This window comes from Lissotriton helveticus, chromosome 1_1 (assembly GCF_964261635.1).
Source record: "Lissotriton helveticus chromosome 1_1, aLisHel1.1, whole genome shotgun sequence".
NCBI classification, from domain to species: Eukaryota; Metazoa; Chordata; class Amphibia; order Caudata; family Salamandridae; genus Lissotriton; species Lissotriton helveticus.
The window spans coordinates 1,668,057,964-1,668,079,864 of NC_136057.1; the positions used below are offsets into that span (position 1 = coordinate 1,668,057,964).

General features: G+C 48.7%; 1 protein-coding gene across 1 annotated transcript in view; it reads right to left on the reverse strand.

Moving 5' to 3' along the window:
- The window catches only part of LOC144773899 (transmembrane protease serine 12-like), a 791,014-nt gene that overhangs the window by 224,777 nt on the left and 544,336 nt on the right, over window positions 1-21,901 (reverse strand). Inside the window, exon 3 of the mRNA XM_078658970.1 lies at window positions 18,701-18,963. Within this exon, the coding sequence (XP_078515096.1) occupies window positions 18,701-18,963 (263 nt within the window). The remainder of the gene's footprint in view (window positions 1-18,700; window positions 18,964-21,901) is intronic.

Genomic DNA, 21,901 nt, shown 5'->3' on the forward strand with positions numbered 1-21,901 from the left:
AGTACAACAATAAAGGACAGTAACCTACCTGAAGTGGTGTGCGGACTTGCTTTTTGAAGGGCAAAACTTGATGGATACATAACGGCAGTCCTAGCCGTAGGGTACACGCACCACCCAAAATAGAGGTACCAGCAACATGGAACCGTTCCGACTTGCAACGGTCACGTATGGTATACAGAAATGGATGCAAGTGGGAATCTCAATCGACCAGCCCACTGGAGGGCAGCTCCACTGACAGTAGAATTGAACAGTTGCCGCAAACCCACCGAAGGGGAGCAAGAAATAACCACAATACCACAATGCACCACAATGCACCGCCAGCACACACCAGGAAAGTGAGGGAAGAGCGCCGGTAGGCAGGAAATAAGAGTGGTATTGTGGAGAAACAGCGGAACCTGTTATCACATGAACGCCTTGGAAGAAGGAGACGGAGTCTCCGAAACGCGTCGGCAGTGGCAGGAGAGCATACGCTTGACTGAGAGGCTCACTTGAAGTACAACAATAAAGGACAGTAACCTACCTGAAGTGGTGTGCGGACTCGCTTTTTGAAGGGCAAAACTTGATGGATACATAACGGCAGTCCTAGCCGTAGGGTACACGCACCACCCAAAACAGAGGTACCAGCAACATGGAACTGTTCCGGCTTGCAACGGTCACTTCAGGTATACAGAAATGGATGCAAGTGGGAATCTCAATCGACCAGCCCACTGGAGGGCGGCTCCCCCGACAGTAGAATTGAACAGTTGCCGCAAACCCACTGAAGGGGAGCAAGAAATAACCACAATGACCACAATGCACCGGCAGCACACACCAGGAAAGTGAGAGCGGAGCGCCGGTAGGCAGGAAATAAGAGTGGTATTGTGGAGAAACAGCAGAACCTGTTATCACATGAACGCCTTGGAAGAAGGAGACGGAATCTCCGAAACGCGTCGGCAGTGGCAGGAGAGCATACGCTCGACTGAGAGGCTCACTTGAAGTACAACAATAAAGGACAGTAACCTACCTGAAGTGGTGTGCGGACTCGCTTTTTGAAGGGCAAAACTTGATGGATACATAACGGCAGTCCTAGCCGTAGGGTACACGCACCACCCAAAAAAGAGGTACCAGCAACATGGAACCGTTCCGGCTTGCAACAGTCACTTCAGGTATACAGAAATGGATGCAAGTGGGAATCTCAATCGACCAGCCCACTGGAGGGCAGCTCCCCGACAGTAGAATTGAACAGTTGCCGCAAACTCACCGAAGGGGAGCAAGAAATAACCACAATGACCACAATGCACCACCAGCACACACCAGGAAAGTGAGGGCGGAGCGCCGGTAGGCAGGAAATAAGAGTGGTATTGTGGAGAAACAGTGGAACCTGTTATCACATGAACGCCTTGGAAGAAGGAGACGGAGTCTCCGAAATGCGTCGGCAGTGGCAGGAGAGCATACGCTCGACTGAGAGGCTCACTTGAAGTACAACAATAAAGGACAGTAACCTACCTGAAGTGGTGTACGGACTTGCTTTTTGAAGGGCAAAACTTGATGGATACATAACGGCAGTCCTAGCCGTAGGGTACACGCACCACTCAAAATAGAGGTACCAGCAACATGGAACCGTTCCGACTTGCAACGGTCACGTATGGTATACAGAAATGGATGCAAGTGGGAATCTCAATCGACCAGCCCACTGGAGGGCGGCTCCCCTGACAGTAGAATTGAACAGTTGCCGCAAACCCACCGAAGGGGAGCAAGAAATAACCACAATACCACAATGCACCACAATGCACCGCCAGCACACACCAGGAAAGTGAGGGCAGAGCGCTGGTAGGCAGGAAATAAGAGTGGTATTGTGGAGAAACAGCGGAACCTGTTATAACATGAACGCCTTGGAAGAAGGAGACGGAGTCTCCGAAACACGTTGGCTGTGGCAGGAGAGCATAGGCTCGACTGAGAGGCTCACTTGAAGTACAACAATAAAGGACAGTAACCTACCTGAAGTGGTGTGCGGACTCGCTTTTTTAAGGGCAAAACTTGATGGATACATAACGGCAGTCCTAGCCGTAGGGTATACGCACCACCCAAAACAGAGGTACCAGCAACATGGAACCGTTCTGGCTTACAACGGTCACTTCAGGTATACAGAAATGGATGCAAGTGGGAATCTCAATCGACCAGCCCACTGGAGGGCGGCTCCCCCGACAGTAGAATTGAACAGTTGCCGCAAACCCACCGAAGGGGAGCAAGAAATAACCACAATGACCACAATGCACCGCCAGCACACACCAGGAAAGTGAGGGCGGAGCGCCGGTAGGCAGGAAATAAGAGTGGTATTGTGGAGAAACAGCGGAACCTGTTATCACATGAACGCCTTGGAAGAAGGAGACGGAGTCTCCGAAACGCGTCGGCAGTGGCAGGAGAGCATACGCTCGGCTCAGAGGCTCACTTGAAGTACAACAATAAAGGACAGTAACCTACCTGAAGTGGTGTGCGGACTCGCTTTTTGAAGGGCAAAACTTGATGGATACATAACGGCAGTCCTAGCTGTAGGGTACACGCACCACCCAAAACAGAGGTACCAGCAACATGGAACCGTTCCGGCTTGCAACGGTCACTTCAGGTATACAGAAATGGATGCAAGTGGGAATCTCAATCGACCAGCCCACTGGAGGGCGGCTCCCCTGACAGTAGAATTGAACAGTTGCCGCAAACCCACCGAAGGGGAGCAAGAAATAACCACAATACCACAATGCACCACAATGCACCGCCAGCACACACCAGGAAAGTGAGGGCAGAGCGCTGGTAGGCAGGAAATAAGAGTGGTATTGTGGAGAAACAGCGGAACCTGTTATAACATGAACGCCTTGGAAGAAGGAGACGGAGTCTCCGAAACACGTTGGCTGTGGCAGGAGAGCATAGGCTCGACTGAGAGGCTCACTTGAAGTACAACAATAAAGGACAGTAACCTACCTGAAGTGGTGTGCGGACTCGCTTTTTGAAGGGCAAAACTTGATGGATACAGAACGGCAGTCCTAGCCGTAGGGTATACGCACCACCCAAAACAGAGGTACCAGCAACATGGAACCGTTCTGGCTTACAACGGTCACTTCAGGTATACAGAAATGGATGCAAGTGGGAATCTCAATCGACCAGCCCACTGGAGGGCGGCTCCCCCGACAGTAGAATTGAACAGTTGCCGCAAACCCACCGAAGGGGAGCAAGAAATAACCACAATGACCACAATGCACCGCCAGCACACACCAGGAAAGTGAGGGCGGAGCGCCGGTAGGCAGGAAATAAGAGTGGTATTGTGGAGAAACAGCGGAACCTGTTATCACATGAACGCCTTGGAAGAAGGAGACGGAGTCTCCGAAACGCGTCGGCAGTGGCAGGAGAGCATACGCTCGACTGAGAGGCTCACTTGAAGTACAACAATAAAGGACAGCAACCTACCTGAAGTGGTGTGCGGACTCGCTTTTTGAAGGGCAAAACTTGATGGATATATATATATATATATATATATATATATATATATATATATATATATATATATATATATACACTCCACAACCCTGAGGCACGAAGAAATGTGCAGAAATCAGGTACAGACCACCAAAGTTGACAGTGCAAAGTAGGTGCTTCATTCCAAAATGGGCAGCAGCATGACGTGTTTCGTCCGGGAAACCCGGACTTGATCACATGACATGCCCAGAGAGACCAAGGTTTAAATACTATTAACAATCCCATTATCCCCCACCTCCTTCATGCCATAAACATAGAAGAAATACTCCGTTTTCTCATTACAGAATGTTGAAATCTGGTGAAATAATCAAGGTAATTCGAAATCAATACAAGAGACAAAGTAATAATTGAATACAGTCTCATGTGTAATCCTCATGATCTAGCTCCTAAAATCAATTTACGTAGTGTAAAATAATAATTACAAAAACAACAAGTGATGGACTGAATGTGGATCAATGTCACACACTCCCCCAGTCAAAAGATCTGGGCCCAATTCCATCGTTTTTTTGCACTCCACACCACCCTGGGTTAGACAATGGCGATATGCAAATCAGCTCTGACCCTGTTGCCCCATGGGAACAGTCCAGTCCGAACTACAAAAGCCATGTCCTTCCCAGAACGGAATCAAGCATCCGAGGACCGGACCGGTTTCGAGGTAACACCTCTCTTCAGCCCGGCTAGCTTGACTCCAAGTGGTGTGGAGTGCCTGGGACCCACGTCTGGGCATCCCCAGCGCACTTAGGGCGGCAATTGCAAAAACAACAAGTGATGGACTGAATGTGGATCAATGTCACACACTCCCCCAGTCAAAAGATCTGGGCCCAATTCCATCGTTTTTTTGCACTCCACACCACCCTGGGTTAGACAATGGCAATATGCAAATCAGCTCTGACCCTGTTGCCCCATGGGAACAGTCCAGTCCGAACTACAAAAGCCATGTCCTTCCCAGAACGGAATCAAGCATCCGAGGACCGGACCGGTTTCGAGGTAACACCTCTCTTCAGCCCAGCTAGCTTGACTCCAAGTGGTGTGGAGTGCCTGGGACCCACGTCTGGGCATCCCCAGCGCACTTAGGGCGGCAATTGCAAAAACAACAAGTGATGGACTGAATGTGGATCAATGTCACACACTCCCCCAGTCAAAAGATCTGGGCCCAATTCTATCGTTTTTTTGCACTCCACACCACCCTGGGTTAGACAATGGCGATATGCAAATCAGCTCTGACCCTGTTGCCCCATGGGAACAGTCCAGTCCGAACTACAAAAGCCATGTCCTTCCCAGAACGGAATCAAGCATCCGAGGACCGGACCGGTTTCGAGGTAACACCTCTCTTCAGCCCGGCTAGCTTGACTCCAAGTGGTGTGGAGTGCCTGGGACCCACGTCTGGGCATCCCCAGCGCACTTAGGGCGGCAATTGCAAAAACAACAAGTGATGGACTGAATGTGGATCAATGTCACACACTCCCCCAGTCAAAAGATCTGGGCCCAATTCCATCGTTTTTTTGCACTCCACACCACCCTGGGTTAGACAATGGCGATATGCAAATCAGCTCTGACCCTGTTGCCCCATGGGAACAGTCCAGTCCGAACTACAAAAGCCATGTCCTTCCCAGAACGGAATCAAGCATCCGAGGACCGGACCGGTTTCGAGGTAACACCTCTCTTCAGCCCGCCTAGCTTGACTCCAAGTGGTGTGGAGTGCCTGGGACCCACGTCTGGGCATCCCCAGCGCACTTAGGGCGGCAATTGCAAAAACAACAAGTGATGGACTGAATGTGGATCAATGTCACACACTCCCCCAGTCAAAAGATCTGGGCCCAATTCCATCGTTTTTTTGCACTCCACACCACCCTGGGTTAGACAATGGCGATATGCAAATCAGCTCTGACCCTGTTGCCCCATGGGAACAGTCCAGTCCGAACTACAAAAGCCATGTCCTTCCCAGAACGGAATCAAGCATCCGAGGACCGGACCGGTTTCGAGGTAACACCTCTCTTCAGCCCGGCTAGCTTGACTCCAAGTGGTGTGGAGTGCCTGGGACCCACGTCTGGGCATCCCCAGCGCACTTAGGGCGGCAATTGCAAAAACAACAAGTGATGGACTGAATGTGGATCAATGTCACACACTCCCCCAGTCAAAAGATCTGGGCCCAATTCCATCGTTTTTTTGCACTCCACACCACCCTGGGTTAGACAATGGCGATATGCAAATCAGCTCTGACCCTGTTGCCCCATGGGAACAGTCCAGTCCGAACTACAAAAGCCATGTCCTTCCCAGAACGGAATCAAGCATCCGAGGACCGGACCGGTTTCGAGGTAACACCTCTCTTCAATAATAATTACACCACAATTTACGAATCTAAAAAAGGGTATTGTAACTAGATCAAGAAAAATAAAAAAAAACAAATATAGGGCAAGTGCCCAAATGAATATACCTAACTAATGTTATACCAGAAACGTAAATCCCTATTGAGGCTAGTTCTGGGGACACATAAGGAAATTATCACAGTAAATAGGAATGATTACAATAAATAGTGCAAAATAGTGCAATAGTTAAAATCATGATAATATGAAGAGAGCTTAAATACCTAAGCATTATAAGGTATAGGTAGCAGACACCCTTAATTAGAATAAAGGGCAATGTGCTTGTGAAGTGCAAAACGTGGCAAACCGGAAAATTCATTATATAAATCATATAGTTAGCAGCATATAATCAGATAAAGTGCAAATGACAGTGTATAAATACATAAAATCATTGGCCTAAAAAATGCAGTGCAATAATACAGAGTATAAATACTTAAATGCAATAACTGGAAGATAATCACACAGATATAGAGTAGAATAGAAAACCCATAATATACAGGGTTTACTCCATAGTTTGGGAATTAGATTCAATAATTACTCAAAGCCCAACCAGTTCCAAAATGTCATCCTCAGCAGAGCCTGGTAAAACCATAAAAACAGTAAAACCAATATAAAAAACGCGCTTTAAGAACAGGGCAATAAAGGATACAACTAAGACCCAATAGACGAAAATAGTTATGAGTTCAGATATATGCAATAACAAAAGGGAGTTACATCGAGGACTAAAAGAAGGGGACAAGCCTGTCACCTAAAAACTACATAATAATTAAAACCCCTTAGAATAAAATACATCCTAAAAGGGTTAAAAAGATTTATAAAAGTAGGTTATAAAAAATTGTGTAAGTCCTCCCCCATGTTAAGACCATTAGGGATCCTAGTATTAAGAAGTACAATGTAGTAGCTCTCTAATTGTCTTAATTTCCTTTCTCTATCTCCACCTCTTTTGGAGAAAGGAACTGCGTCAATTACATAGTATTTCAAATCATTGAGATTGTTGTTATGAACTAACTTGAAGTGACGTGCCACAGGATAATTGGAGTCGGAATTAACTCGCCCGAAGGTGCTGTAAAAAACGATTGAACACCTGGAGCTTAGTGCTCCCAACGTACTGCAGATTGCAAGTACATTGTAAGACATATACAGCATGATCTGTCTTACAGGTAAACAAACTGTTGATCTTGCAAGCGGTTCGTGAGAAGGCCTCATAATATTCTGTGGTGTTAACTCCAAACTTGCAAGCTCTACAAGAGCTGCAATTAAAAAATCCTGATCTGTTAGAGAGCCAATTGGAAGATTTGCTGACTTCAGGAGTGGTCTTAACAAGGGCTTCCCTCATAGAGGGAGCCCAACGAAAAGTGATAGCTGGATGGTCGTCTATCAAAGGGGCTAAAGTGATGTCCGTCTTAAGAATGGGCCAGTTGGATTTCAAGATTTGTTTGATTTTTCGCTCTTGACAACTGAAAGTCGTAATGAGTCTGATTTTAGTTTTCTCTGTCGTGATGGAGTTACTCTCCTCAGGTATGACAGTGTCAATAGTAGTCACCACAGGAGAATTCATCTGTTTGGCGACTACTTTGTTCAAAGAATCGATAAGATCAGTTTTATTATAGCCCCTAGCTAAGAACCTTTGGAAGGATTCCTCAAAACAAACTTTGAGATCTACCTCGTTATTGCATATTCTTTGTATTCTTAAAAATTCCCCATGCGGAATGCTTTTTATCAGGTGGCGAGGGTGACTACTGTGGGCATGTAAAATGGAATTCCCTGCCGTGACCTTCCTATGCATTTTAGTCTTAATTTCTTTATCAACAATATAAATCTCAACATCAAGGAAGTCAACTTTAACATTATCAATGGTTGCTGTAAATTCAAGATTCAGTTCATTAATGTTAATCCCACTAACAAATTCTTCTACAGACGCTCTAGATCCCTGCCATATTATGAAGACATTGTCTATAAAGCGCCACATATGAGCAATGCCTGTCTCAGTGTTCTCAACAACAGTACGGGGTGACCAAGAACATGCCTCTCCCACCAGCCCACGTGTAAACACGCGTAGCTGGGGGAGAAGCATGCCCCCATAGCCACACCCCGCAGCTGTTGGAAAACTTGATTATTGAAGAGAAAAAAATTGTGGTTAAGGCAAAGTTCAATCATTTGGATCACCATTTTACTATGTTCATAGAATCTTATATCCCTATCTGATAAAAAGTACTCAATTGCCCTAAGGCCATCCGTGTGATTGATGGGAGTATAGAGAGAACAAATATCCATAACAATTAAATAATACTCTGGCTTCCAACATATTTCTTTCAATTTGTTCAGGAAATGACTGGTGTCCCTGATATAGGTTGGAAAAGCCTCCATGTAGTTGTGAAGGAAAAAGTCCACATATTTCGAGATGGGTTCTAACAATCCATTTTGAGCAGAAATGATGGGTCGCCCCGGTATTGGTGAAATACCATTGTGGATTTTAGGCAATAAATACAATGTAGGAGTGATGGGATAATCCTTCTTCAAGAATTCAAATTCCGGGGGGCGTGGCTAGCCAACAGCCAAGATGGCCGCACACTAAGCGAGCTCTGTGAGTAACGAGCCTCCCTCTCGAAATCCGCCTACTAATCCGCACTCTTGGCACTGCCTGACCGACACGACCAGAAGCGTCTGACGATCCGGTGCACCCAGCTGTTTTCTGCAACTTCCGACGAGCTTCCCTCGCGGAGATACGCCGTGTGCAATACTGAGGCCTATCTGGAGATTGGAACCGGGGACTCGAGTACGGAGTGACCCCGGCGGCGCACCGACACTGTGGCAGGCGCCGTCTCCTGCATCCCAGCAACAACCCAGATGAGGCGCCCCTCCTGCCTGCAACACACGAGGGAATCCGCACTCGGCTGCCATCCACGTCGACCGACGTGCAACACCGGGAGGGACACCACGGCCTGATCCGAGGACTGGAGCGCGAAACCGGCGTCGCGACAGACGTACCCCCCCTGCGAAGGGTCTGGAAGGGACGAAAGCGCCTGTAATAATCTGCTGACTCCAGGAACATATCGGGCAGAGCCTCCTGAGCGCGAGAAACTACTTATAGCCTGAAAACGCCTGTGAGTACCAGAGAGGGGGTGGGGGTCCTCGATGGCGGATGAAACTGACGCCTAGCGCTGACCTACCGTGAGGGTCCCATTATTAACTGACTTGCTGCCTGCTACTATACTCGGCCAAATATTGCCGCCATCTCCCCGCCAATGAGACCTGCTATGCGCTATCAGCGACACCAGGGGCTGTGAGAGACCGCGACAGAGGGAAGGGCGAAAAAGCGCCGCTACACGGACGATGGAATCTAACCACTGGCTCCTTCTCCCGCACACCAGCCACCAGCGGCGCAACGCAACCCGATCCGGGCCGAGGGCCCATTATTGCCACGCACTGCCCGCCACTGAAGCCTCTTTCGCACTCTAAACGACTCCTTACCGCGACCCACACCCATCCCACGCGGTGCTCCAGGCTATTAAAGAAGGAGTAACTCACTTAGAGGGTGGCAAGGAACACGGCACCAGCCAACCTAAACGCTGCACCATCCGAGATGAGTGGCAGGGGGACCAGAGGCCAACAGACCTCAAAACTGGACAAATTTGCCTATCAAAAGGACCCACCTGACACGGCAAAGGGGGACCCGACCCGAACACCACCACACCCCGCGGGGGACACAAATGCCCTGCATGACGTCATGGCGGCCCTGAAGACAATGCAAGCCTCAATGGGTACGATCTCCATGGAGGTATCACTGATCAGAGCTGATTTCGCCAAAATGTCAGACCGCGTACTGGAGGTCGAAAAAACGACTACCGACCTTGTGGGGGACACGTCTGATCTACAGCGGAGAGTCCAGAAGCTAGAAGATGACAACCTCGTGCTCCGGGCGAAGCTGGATGACCAAGAAGGCCTCTTGAGACTCAATAATATACGCCTGATTGGTGTGCCGGAATCTGTACGCGGCCCGGCTCTGGACCTTTACGTGGAGGACCTCATCTATAAACAGCTGCAACCCAAAGGTCTGTCGAACTATTTTTCAATGGAACGCGCCCACCGCGTGCCTGGGGGCCAGCCAAAACCCGGGGCCCCACCTCGCCCCATACTGGCCTGCATCTTCAACTTCAGGGACCGTGACGCAATTTTACAAGCAGCTCGCACGAAACCACCGATCAAAATTGAGAATGCAGTGATCCACCTCTATGCTGACTACACGGTGGCCGTAGCCCAACAGCGACGCGGCTTCACAGAGGTGAAGAAAGAACTACGTGCCCGAGAACTCAAGTACTCTATGCTCTTTCCAGCGAAATTGCGTGTAGAGGCTGAAGGTAAAACATGGTTCTTTGACACGCCGCAGGCAACCCAGGAGTGGCTGGAGGGATGGAGGCCGGCAAAGGGGCCTAGGAACCGTGACAAACAGCGAAATCACGAGAATAGAAGCCCACGGATGCAGGACGAAGCGGAACAAGGACAAGACGATGAACAATAGATGCTGCAGCAAAGACACATCCCTTGGAGCCGCTGCTTTTCAACACGACTTTGCCCACTCCTCCCGACCGAAGATAAGACTTCCCAGACAAGCGAGGAGGAGGTGGGACAGCGAGCCATCAACTGCGACTAGCTATAGATGGTAAGAAGCTGGTCGCACACATAAAGCTCCATGCAGGTAGGACATCTAGTTACGAATGGCACTGCATGGTCGCTCCCGGAGGGGGGGGCTCGACAGCGGACACAGAAGTCTCACCCCCAAGAACAATTTTCAATAGTTGGGACTACAAGCACTCTGCTCAGTTGGGGTGGTGGAAGGTTTATTGTCCGCCGGGCAGGGAGGCAGGGTGGGGGGTTGGGGTTAACTACGTTTTGAGTTTATTTTGTTTTAGTTTTCGTTGCTTGTTCCTCAAAGGTTTAGCTTTTCCTGAGCACACACCATATACACCGGGGTTCCACGTCACACACACGGACACACAGACCAGACTGTGGTTACTGCACAGGTACGAACGCTCATGGTTGGTACGACCTGGATCACGACAGGTCTATACACCACTGCAGGCCTCAGGAGGATCTCTTATCATGGACGACGACCGGGCCTCGGCCCGGCTGATTGCCCGGATGGAACAGATATGCTTCCTTGCTGGAGAGTATGGCTGATCCTGACACTTTGGCAATAGACCCACAATCACAACCATTAGTATGCCCCCCACTGACGACTATCTCGTGGAATGTAAATGGACTGGGTCATAAAATTAAACGGGGGTTGGTCTTACAATATTTGAATAGGAAAGCGCCCACCCTGGCTCTGCTGCAGGAAACACACTTAGTAGGGACTGCATGCAAAGCGCTTAATCGGTGGGGCTTTAAGATGGTCGCACATGCAGAGTTCTCCTCGGGCTCCCGCGGGGTGGGCATTCTCGCTCAGAAAAGCGCTCCTTTCCTCATCAAACACTCTTGGACTGACGACAGGGGGCGTTTCGCAGCAATTAATGGTCAATGGGAGGGCAAACCTTACAATATACTATCAATATATATCCCCCCAGCACTACACCAAGAAACTCTCCAGGACCTGGGGAAGCTACTGCTCGAACTCCCAGAGGGAGAACTAATCATGGGAGGCGATTTCAATGCAGTCCTAGACACAGCGATTGACCGACATCCTCCGCGTGAACCCACTAGACCCCATCACCTATTTAAAGACTTCCTAGAAGCCCTGGGACTGGTGGACATGTGGAGACTGAAATATCCCTATGACCGCCAATACACCTTTCACTCGGGAGCACACAATAGTCTCTCTAGGATAGACTACATGTTGACTCTAACGGTCCCTCCGGAGAAGGTGTCAGTCATAGAGCACCTCCCCCGAGGGATATCGGACCACTCCCCGATACAACTCAGCTACACGACGCAACCCTCTAGGCGGCAGAGAATATTCCCGATCTATCCGGGATATCTAAAAAATAGACCGATTTTGAAGGCCATTGCAACCTCCACCACTCACTATTTTGACGAAAACACGGACACAGGAGGCATACAAGACGGTGGTTAGAGGGCAAGCCATCTCCTCTATTACTAGCCACAAGAGAGAACAAAGGGCAACCATCGAGTCCTTAGAAACAGCTCTACACACCGCAGAAAGGGCACATACGTTAGACACCACAGACGATACAGCACACACCCTTGCACTGGCGACGCAAGAATACAGGGCATACGCAGAAGCTGTGACCAAAACAAGACTAACCGACACACTGCATAGAGTATACGAACTGGGGGATAAAACAGGGAAAATGCTCGCGTGGCTTGAGCGTAAGGACAGGGCAAATCGGTGGATTGCGACGATGGAACTCCCAGACGGCACACACACGAAATCTCCCGCACGCATAGTGGAAGTACTAGCCACCTACTATGAAACTGTATACACCGCGCGTAGTGGGGTGACGGAGGAGGACGGCATGGCATTCCTCCAAGACATACCCATGACCACACTAGCTTCAGAGGACGCACAGGCACTTGAGGAGGACTTAACAGGGGAGGAATTGGGGAAGGCCCTAGCAGCACTGCACACAGGAAAGGCCCTAGGTCCGAACGGGCTACCAGTTGAACTTTATAAAACACTATCTCAACAGCTCACTCCACACATGCTTGCCATGTATAATGATTGTTTGGAAAAGGGTACACTCACAGCAGACCAAAGACTAGCTACCATTATTTCAGTGCACAAACCGGGCAAACCGCCTGACCGACCGTCCTCCTATAGACCAATCTCCCTGATGAACGTAGATACGAAAGTCCTAGCGAAGCTTCTAGCCCTCCGACTACAGCCCCACCTCACGACATTAGTACACCCGGACCAATCGGGATTTATGCCGGGGAGAAACACATCCCTTAACCTGAGGCGTATTCATGGGGTCATGCACCGTATCCCACTGCTGCGGGAGGATGCGGCCGTTCTCTCCCTAGATGCGATGATGGCCTTTGACCTTGTGGAGTGGCCATTCCTGTTTGCAGTGCTTAGGAAACTGGGGTTTGGTCCAAGGTTCTGTGGATGGATCAGACTCCTCTACACTCCCCCAGGCACAAGTGGTTGCAAATGGCCATACATCACGTATAATAACATTAGGGCGTGGAACGAGACAGGGATGCCCACTCTCCCCACTCCTTTTTGCACTAATCTTGGAACCGCTAGCGGTGAAAATCCGTCTTGACACTCAAATCAGGGGAATAACCTGGGGGACGGGATGGGAGGACCGCATCTCTTTGTATGCGGACGACGTATTAATCTACCTGACATCCCCTTCCGCATCCCTGGCTGTCCTGATGGACATACTCAACTCCTACGGTGAGGTGTCGGGTTACACCATTAATTGGACAAAATCACTACTGTATGTCCTACTGGGTGGCCCACCCGTACTGCCCCCAGACTGCGCAGTACAAACGGTCACCAGAGGTTTCAAATACCTGGGAATTTACATTACACCTCAGGAATCGGTTTTTATGGAAGAAAACTTGATGAAACCTCTACTGAGGCTGAAGGCAGATGTCTCCCATTGGCGATCTCTGCCACTGACACTGCTGGGGAGGGCAGCGCTCTTTAAGATGCTGGCACTCCCTAGATTCCTATATATCTTACAGAACACACCATTCCCGGTCCCTCTCACTTATTTCAAATCCATAGACGCAGAAGTTTCTACTCTCCTATGGGACGGAAAACCTCCTCGCATATCACACGCCAAACTGTCCCGCTCTTGGTATGATGGGGGAATCGCCCTACCCAATACTAAACTATACTACTGGGCGGCACAATTGATGGTAGTGAACCGGTGGATACATGCCCCACAACAGGACCCAGCCTTCCGCCTTGACAGGACTATACTGCCCCCAGATCAACTACTAAAGGCGCTCTATTCCAACAAAAGACGCCACACACTTACAGGCCCGACAGCCCACACGGTTAAAATATGGCATGCAGCGCAGAGGGCCCTGGGTTGGGAGGGAGTGCTCACACTAGCCACACCGCTTTGGGACGCACGCCGTCTCGGTACCCTGGCGAACACTAAGGGTTTCCGCCAATGGGACCTTATTGGCATTTCTAGGATAGGTGATCTGTGGAAAAGGGGTGCGGTTATCTCATTCCCCGCCCTTCAGGAACAATACGGGATGCCAGACACAGAGAGATATAGATACATGCAAATCAAACATGCATTGCAGAGCGCCATCCCGACAGGTACAACACTCGCAGAACCATCCCCCCTAGAGGACAGACTCCTCACGGACCAAATAGACAAGAAAGCAATATCACTTACATACCAGAAATTGATCAACAATCTCCCGGTTCCTACGGTAGTTCTCCGTAGCAAATGGGAGGTAGAACTGGGAGACATTGAGGACGAAGACTGGCTACATGCCCTAGCATCGGCCAGAGAGGCCTCCATACCATCACGGCTTAAGCTAGTCCAACTGAAAAAAGTACACAGAATATACTATTCCCGTACACTTTTACATAAATTGGGCCGCACCCCAGATCCGAATTGCAAGCACGGATGTGGCTCCCCTGGCACATTCTTTCACATCGTATGGGACTGTTCAAGGATACAGAGATACTGGGACCAAGTCCTGTCAGAAATCTCCGAGGCATCTGGGGTGAAACTGCAGAGAGAACCTAGATGTTGTTTGTTAAATATTTGGTCGCCGACTGATATGAACCGAGGATTGCAAACGTGGGCTACACTAGGCCTCGCGCTGGCGAAGCGCAACATCGCTAGAAAGTGGGGTTCTGGAATGGTACCCTCGCGAACACAATGGGAAAACGACATGGACACAGCTATGGTTGCTGAAAGGGCTGTAGATGTACATAGGGGTTGCCCCAAGAAATGGTCCAAGATCTGGGGAAAGTGGAACGAACACCGAGGACAGATATGTGATTCCCCGCCAGAACTGTCGGACCCAGAAGCAAGTCCATGAGGGGGTGAAAGACGCAGCATATTGCGATTGTGTTGGATTGGTGTTGTTCTTGGAGGGAGGGGAGTGGGTCTGCTCTTTCACTGATGATATCAAAAACTGAGAAACGAACGGCATAAGGACCGGTGGGGCGGTGGGAACAGCCACGGGGGAACGGTCACATCCTCTTTGGGATGCTTGAGGACCCAAACTGTATACATAAAGACTCTGATAATCAAAATCGTGGTAAATACAATGCAATGAGAAGTTCATGACCACACAAATGTATACCTGATCAACTATAATTCAATGTAATTGGTGATGTGTAAATTGAAGAAAAGCTAAATAAAATGTTTAATAAAAAAAAAAGAATTCAAATTCCTTTTTACTTATTAGCCCATCCCTTTCCCACTGGGCCAAATGTTTGTGGACTAAATCCTTCACGTTATGTAGTTCATTAAAAGAGGCCTTTCTATAACACAATGGTTCATACAATTGTCTCTCAGCATCCGTGAAGTAGACATCACGGGGCCATAGAACAACATTGCCGCCCTTATCAGCTTTATTTACTACAATATTTCCTTGGTTGTTGATTTTACGAATAAGAGCAGAATACTGTTTGTCTTTATAGCTCCTTTGCTTCTGGCTTTTTGCAATTGTAAGATTCAAACTTTTGAGATCCTCAATCATTCGGTCGCTAAAAATGTCGATAGCGTCCCTGGGCATCATAGGAACGAAAGTAGATCGAGGGCAAAAAGGACTCATGGCCACACTTCCACTATTAATACCCATAGACTGTAGCACTCTTTGCGTGTTATGAACACTCTCACTTTCCAGATCTGCAAAAGAGTGGGCGGTTTTCAGTATTGCCACATCAGATATCACAAAGTTTTTACTAGGTTGAGAGTCCAGCAAGATGTTTGTAGCCCGATTACTTGCTTTATTCAAAGTATGATATTTCATCAGTTTGAGCTTACGAATAAATTTAAATACGTCGATTCTTGATTGGACGTATTTAAAACCATTTTTAGGGCAGAAAGATAAGCCCAAAGCCAGAAGTTGGATTTCTGCAGCATTTAAATCTAGGTCTGTGAGATTGATAACAGTGTTTTCATTATTTTTATTTTCCTGATTTTTTTCTTTTTCTTTTTCATTTTTAGCGGTGGCATTGGAAGTGATGCTGGTTGTTAGTTCACCTGTAGATTCCCTTTCCCTCTTTTCTTTTTCGTGAAGCCGCCTCTGCCTTCTCCTCTGCTTGCGGCATTTGTTGCATTCACGCCGCCTTTCACTTGCGGCTGACCCCTCGGTCTTAGGGTATTGCGTCTGTCCTCTATTATAAACCCCAATTCCTCTGATAGGGTAAAGCCACTCAGAATTGGTTGTTGATCATTACTCTCTTCGTCTGAACCTGTGCTGCTATATACTGAGCTTAAATCTGTGTCAGATGTTGCTGAGGTTGCGATTGGCTGGACATGTGGTGTTTGGACAAGGGGTACTTTGTTAGTTAACGCCTGTCTCTTTACCGATTCAAATTTCCTGGAAAATGTGAAGATTTTTCCATTTTCATAATTGGACTTATCTCTTGCAAATTTAAAAACTTTGCGTGCTTTGATGGTGTCTTCATATTTTTCCAGGCGTTTTTTTATTTCCTCTCGACCCTTGTTAACCACCTCTTGCTGTTCCATAGGGTTAAGTTCCAAATTCAGTGCTTCTATCTGACTTATTATTTCTATTCTATCAATCTCAGCATATTTCACCAGGATACAGACCATATTCATGGAGGCTTCTAAATTATTTGATGCCCACTCCTTAAGCATAAGAGGGTTGGGGTTCTCAAATGATGGCGCTATGAGAACCCTCAACCCTCGCGGCACTCTCCCGGCTTCTTTATATTTTTCTAGGGATTTCCTTTCCCACCATTTTGTCAGCTCTGTTCGGAGCAATTTCTCCAATCTCTTAAATTTAGACTTTACATCGCTAGATTCAGTAGGCTTATCATTCGTTTTACTGCCAATGTGTATAAACAGTAAGTTTAAAAATAGAGCGTCTGCTACTTGCTCTCTGTCTCTGAGCACGTCAGCTGCTGTCGCCATTTTCAGGTTAAAGGAACGAAAATAAGCACTTGCAATAATAGCTACACGCGTAATGTCCACCGCGTGATCAGCTAAATGAAATATCAAACGTCTCACAATCTCTTCACCCGCAGATAGCCAGTCGGCAACAAATGAAGCAAAGGCTCACCTCGAACGCTGTCCCGAAGAAGCGCTGGAGTCCTCCGACTCCAAGCAGGACTTCTCGGCACCGATCTTCCGGTTCACCCAAGCCGCGTTGTAGTTCCGATAGCTTCCGGTCGCGGGGGGCTGGTTTCTGGAACTCCTTGTGGGGAGAAAGAAACAGATCGCAAAGCGATGTCGGCCAAAATCCACCAGCCACAAAACGAAGAGAGGGTTCGTAAAGGGACGGAATCAGCCAAAACCGTCCAATTAATAAACACTCCACAATCCTGAGGCATATATATAGATATATATTTATATATATATATAGATTGAAAACACAAGGGTTAAAGAGATGTTCTCATTAGGTGAAAATGTCAGTTAAAACCTATTGTTTTAAATTAACAAAACCACTGAAAATCACCAGTTATTGTTATCTCAAGTAACTATAACTCATGCTCTAAATTAACCATAACTCATGCCACTGCCATGCACAGAGTTGTCATCAGTGATGTAATAGAGCATATCATGAATTATGTTATATGGGAGGAAATTAACAGTGGATGGCGAGGGCGCAAGTTTTAATTACTTTAGAGCGAGTTATAGTTACTTTAGAGCCCTAGTGCCCAAACCCACACAGGCCTTCAGCCAGGCCCTGTGCCCAGCCTTCTGCAGGTGGCCAACCCCCTTTTGCACAGGTCCTTCGGCTGTGTATGGCATGGGGTTAGGCGCATGCCCTGGTCTGCGGCCAGGCCCTGCACCCAATCTCTCACGGGCACATTATCTCCTGTAGTCCATAGCCTTGTGTGGAATTGGCCACAGGGCACGGCTGTAGCTCCACGGACCCAATAAAATAAGTCTTTTTGGTTCCATTGCCAGGCCTAGGGGGCAGGGTATCCCTACCCTGTCCCCTATATGTTTTTTAAACCTTTACTTAGGACAGGGCGCTAAGTCCCCAAACCCTAAAATGGCTGCCACCATATATTTGTTGATGTGGTGTCAGCCTAGCAGAACTTATCCCAAGATGTTTTGGGTCTGCAAAACCTCAGATACGTGATATATACATAATGTATTAACTCTCATTTCTCAAAAACTACTGAATGGATTTACACCAATTCAATACAAAACTTCTGGACCAAGACTTAACTTTCTGCCAAATGTGGTGTAAATCGATTCAGCAGTTTTTGAGGTATTGCTGTTCAATTTTTCAACAGGAATAATGAATGGGGAAAACGTGGTTTGTTACTCCTCCTTTTTCTCACCCCCCCACATTATAGATCACCCCAAAACTTTCCCAAAAAGGGATTAGGTGGATGAGACCATATTTTTGGAATGTTTCGCGAAGATTTAGCAAACTGCTCCAAAATGATAAGTAAACAAAAAAAAGCTTTTCGTATGGAAACATGGTCATAACTCAAACTACCCAGTAGAGCAAGAGAGAGAGAGAGAGAGAAAGGGAGAGATACAGTATTACCCAAGCATCAGTATACAGGGTTACGAAATATAATTGTATTTGTTTACGTCTTTTATTTCTTATAACGATAAACACAGGCTTGCAGAGACCCACACATTTTTCTATCCTGCATTTTATGCTACATGGCAATACAATCACAATCATCATAACAATAATCTGCTTTTATTACATAACCATCAAAGACTTACCTCCTTCTGTAGTTCTTCCCCACCCACTTATAAAGCAAGGTAGGCTGATATTGATTTCTGGGTTGTTTGGTATGCAGATTGGTTGAATATAAGCGCTGTAGACTATTGGTACTTTTAGTCTTAGTAATGCAATGTCATTGACCATTGTCTCCCTGTGAAAATCAGATTTAACTATGATCTTTTGAATGCTTCTGACTACTGTTGAAGCAGAAGGCGTGTATAAAGTCCGAAGTCCAAGAATAGCTCTCCAATACAAGGCAGACCTAGAAGAAATTAAACTAAAGTTGTCATAATAAATAGATAGATTGTTTTGTCTATTTCATTTAAGAAATCTTAATCCCCTTACAGCAGTATCGCAAGTTGTGTAAAAAAAATTGCACTGGCCACTAAAATGTGAATTGTTGTAAATGCACTACTGCGGATTAGGCTGCCCGATTTTTCTAACATACCGACAAGAAAAATTACAAAAAAAACACTGGAAGTCGTTTGATAGCTTGTAAGCAGCACATTATGCCTAATTAAACTATTGAATACTAGCCTTTCTAAATCAGAAATGTCAGTGCATGTTTTTATACCAAACAAAAAAATTAAAAAATAGGTACATGTATTTTAAATAACATTGGTTAAACAAAATAATTTTGCCCAATAAAATTATGAAATAGGACTCTATTGTTGACAAAAACTAACATGTTTATGAGAAAAAAAACGAATTTGTAAAAGCTCTTAAACACGCAATCTGGGATTTGCAAATCAGAATCTGGCAATACAAATGCCTGAATCATTGCGCAATGAGTGTGTATGCGCACGTGTGCGTAAAGAACAGACTGGTTTTGTATCTTTTTAGGTCGAGTTGGAATCAATCTGTACTTTTTTGTTGGCTTTCTTTCCATTGGTCTTTGCGTGCGAAGGCAGCACACAATTGGCAAAGGCGGGTGCATGTCCCACCTTTGCCAGGTATTGTAGCCTCCCACGGCCTACGGCTTGCGGTTACGCGCAACGGCATGCCATCTGTTTTTCATGTGCAGCGGCGGGCACAAGCGTGTCCTCGCACCACTCCCGGACATGTTTTTGGTGAGGTTGCGGCGCTCAGCATCGCTTATAATAGAGAGAGCTCGGAAGTGTGGTGCCATCTGTTTCTCTCCTGCGTCTCCTGTGCCCACCTACCCTACAGAGACAACATGATATATTGTGGCAACGGGGGAGGGGCATTTCCGCTTTCACTCTTTTCTTGGCTACCCACTTCCCATCCTTCTCCCTTGGTGACACCTGCTCCCCGTCTCCAGTAGGCTTTTTACTCACTTATATAAATTAGGATATCAGCATCATCGCGATCAGAGTCGGTATTTATTGCCCGGATATGTGACTGTGTATATAATATAAGCGCACCCCTCGCCCTGGTCCCAGTCCCGCTCTGCCCCCTGCGTAGAATGCGCATTCTCGGGTCTCCCGCACCGCGCACCGTGAATTCTACCAACCAAAGAAAACACCACCCCCAGCTCACCCACCCCCACCCTGAGTGCTGGCAGCTTCGGGCCCGCCAGGTTTCAGGCGTTATCAAGGGCTGGGAAATAAAGCAGCGTCCCGGAAAAATACAGAGTGCGGCCCCCGGGGGAAGTAGGGTCGCAGACCAGTCTTCCCCCGGGGTTTTCGCGCAAGGAACGGAAGGACAAGGTGGAGGGCGGGACTACAGGGGTTAAAGGAAGGGGTGGGATTGGGGAGGGCATATAAGGTTCAGGAGAGGAAGATCCGGCCTCTTCCTGACACCTGGGCACCACCGGGAGGACGTTTTAAGTTTGTTAGGTTTTAGGGTCTGTCTAGTGTTGGCTGATTTGTCGATCAGCTGGCAGATGCAGGGTAGGCTAGTTGTCAGGTCGGTCTCTGGGGAGATGCCCCTGGGGAGTTTTTGGTGCGGCGGGTGTTTTCACCACGAGGCGAGTGAGGAGTCTGAGCGGGCCGGTTGGAGCCGTCATGGCGGGAGTATCGATCGGGAGCAACCCCTGGCACGGTGGGGGATTCAGCATGCAGTGAGTAGGTGCGCGTGTGGGGAATGACGGGTACGGCGGGGTGGGGGGGGCGTGCGGCGGTTCGCACTGCAGAGCTGTGGGAGTGTACGGCGGCCGTTGGCGGGATTTGGCAGATAGTGCCGGGACGCCATGTCTGGGAGCGGGGGGGCGGGGCGGGGGGCCCCGCGCCGTGCGCGCATTACATTTTCCTCAGGCTTTTCCCGGGTTTTCGTCACGCTGCTTTGGCCTGCGGGGGGGAGGGGCCTGGGGGTCCGGTGTGGGAGGCCGCTGGGGGGGACTCGCTGCGGGGGGGGGGGGTTCTTTCCACCCTTTGTCCGCTGTCCTGGGGGGGGTCTTGCCCTGCTCGCCTGGGGGGTGGGTGGGAATGGTCCCGGTTCAGGCGGCAGGTGCATTTTGGTTGCCATTGCTCCTCGTTTTGCGGGGGACCCCCGTTCGCTGCTGGAGAGGGGTGGCTCAACTTTGTTGCGGGCATTCATCGGCGGTTAGGCAGTGGGCATTGCGACACATTCAGCGGCGGAGACCGGAGCCGGCAACGGTCCAGCAGGCCCCCAGTCCTTTTCTGCGGCAAGGTGGGGGGTGGGCCCATCTACCCTGGGAACCCGCTCTTTTTTCTGGTTGGCCACGGGCAGGGACGTGTCCCGGTGGGGTTTGTGGACCGCACGGAGCAGGGTATCAGGGACCAGGTGAGGGACGGCCGGGACGGCGCGAGGCCCGGTGGTGCTTGGGCCTACCTGGTTATGGCAACCTGGTGGAGGGAGCGGAATACGGACGGTGGCCAAGCTCGACGACAGGTGATACCAGCGGGGCGCACCACGGCCTCCAAACGCTGGGCCGAAGCAGTAGGGGGGTCCGCGGCGGCCTGCCCTCCACTGGGGGATTCGTGCATTATCAGATACACCTTTTATCCAGACACTGTTAATTATGTTTTGTGTATGAGTTGGCATGGTTGTGGTGTGAGAAATGTGTGGGGTCGGATGGTGTGGTTGCGAGGGGAGCTGTGGGGCTCTGTGGGTGCTGTGTGCTGAGGATGTTGGGTTTACTGGTTTGGGGGGGTACATGGTGCCGGGATTGTTCTTTATTGTGGTAGGGGTCAAGGGGGCCACGGTGGGACACGCAGGCACAGCCACGAGGGGCATGGCGCCTATGGGTACAGGGGCATTGTGCTGGAGCAGCCCTT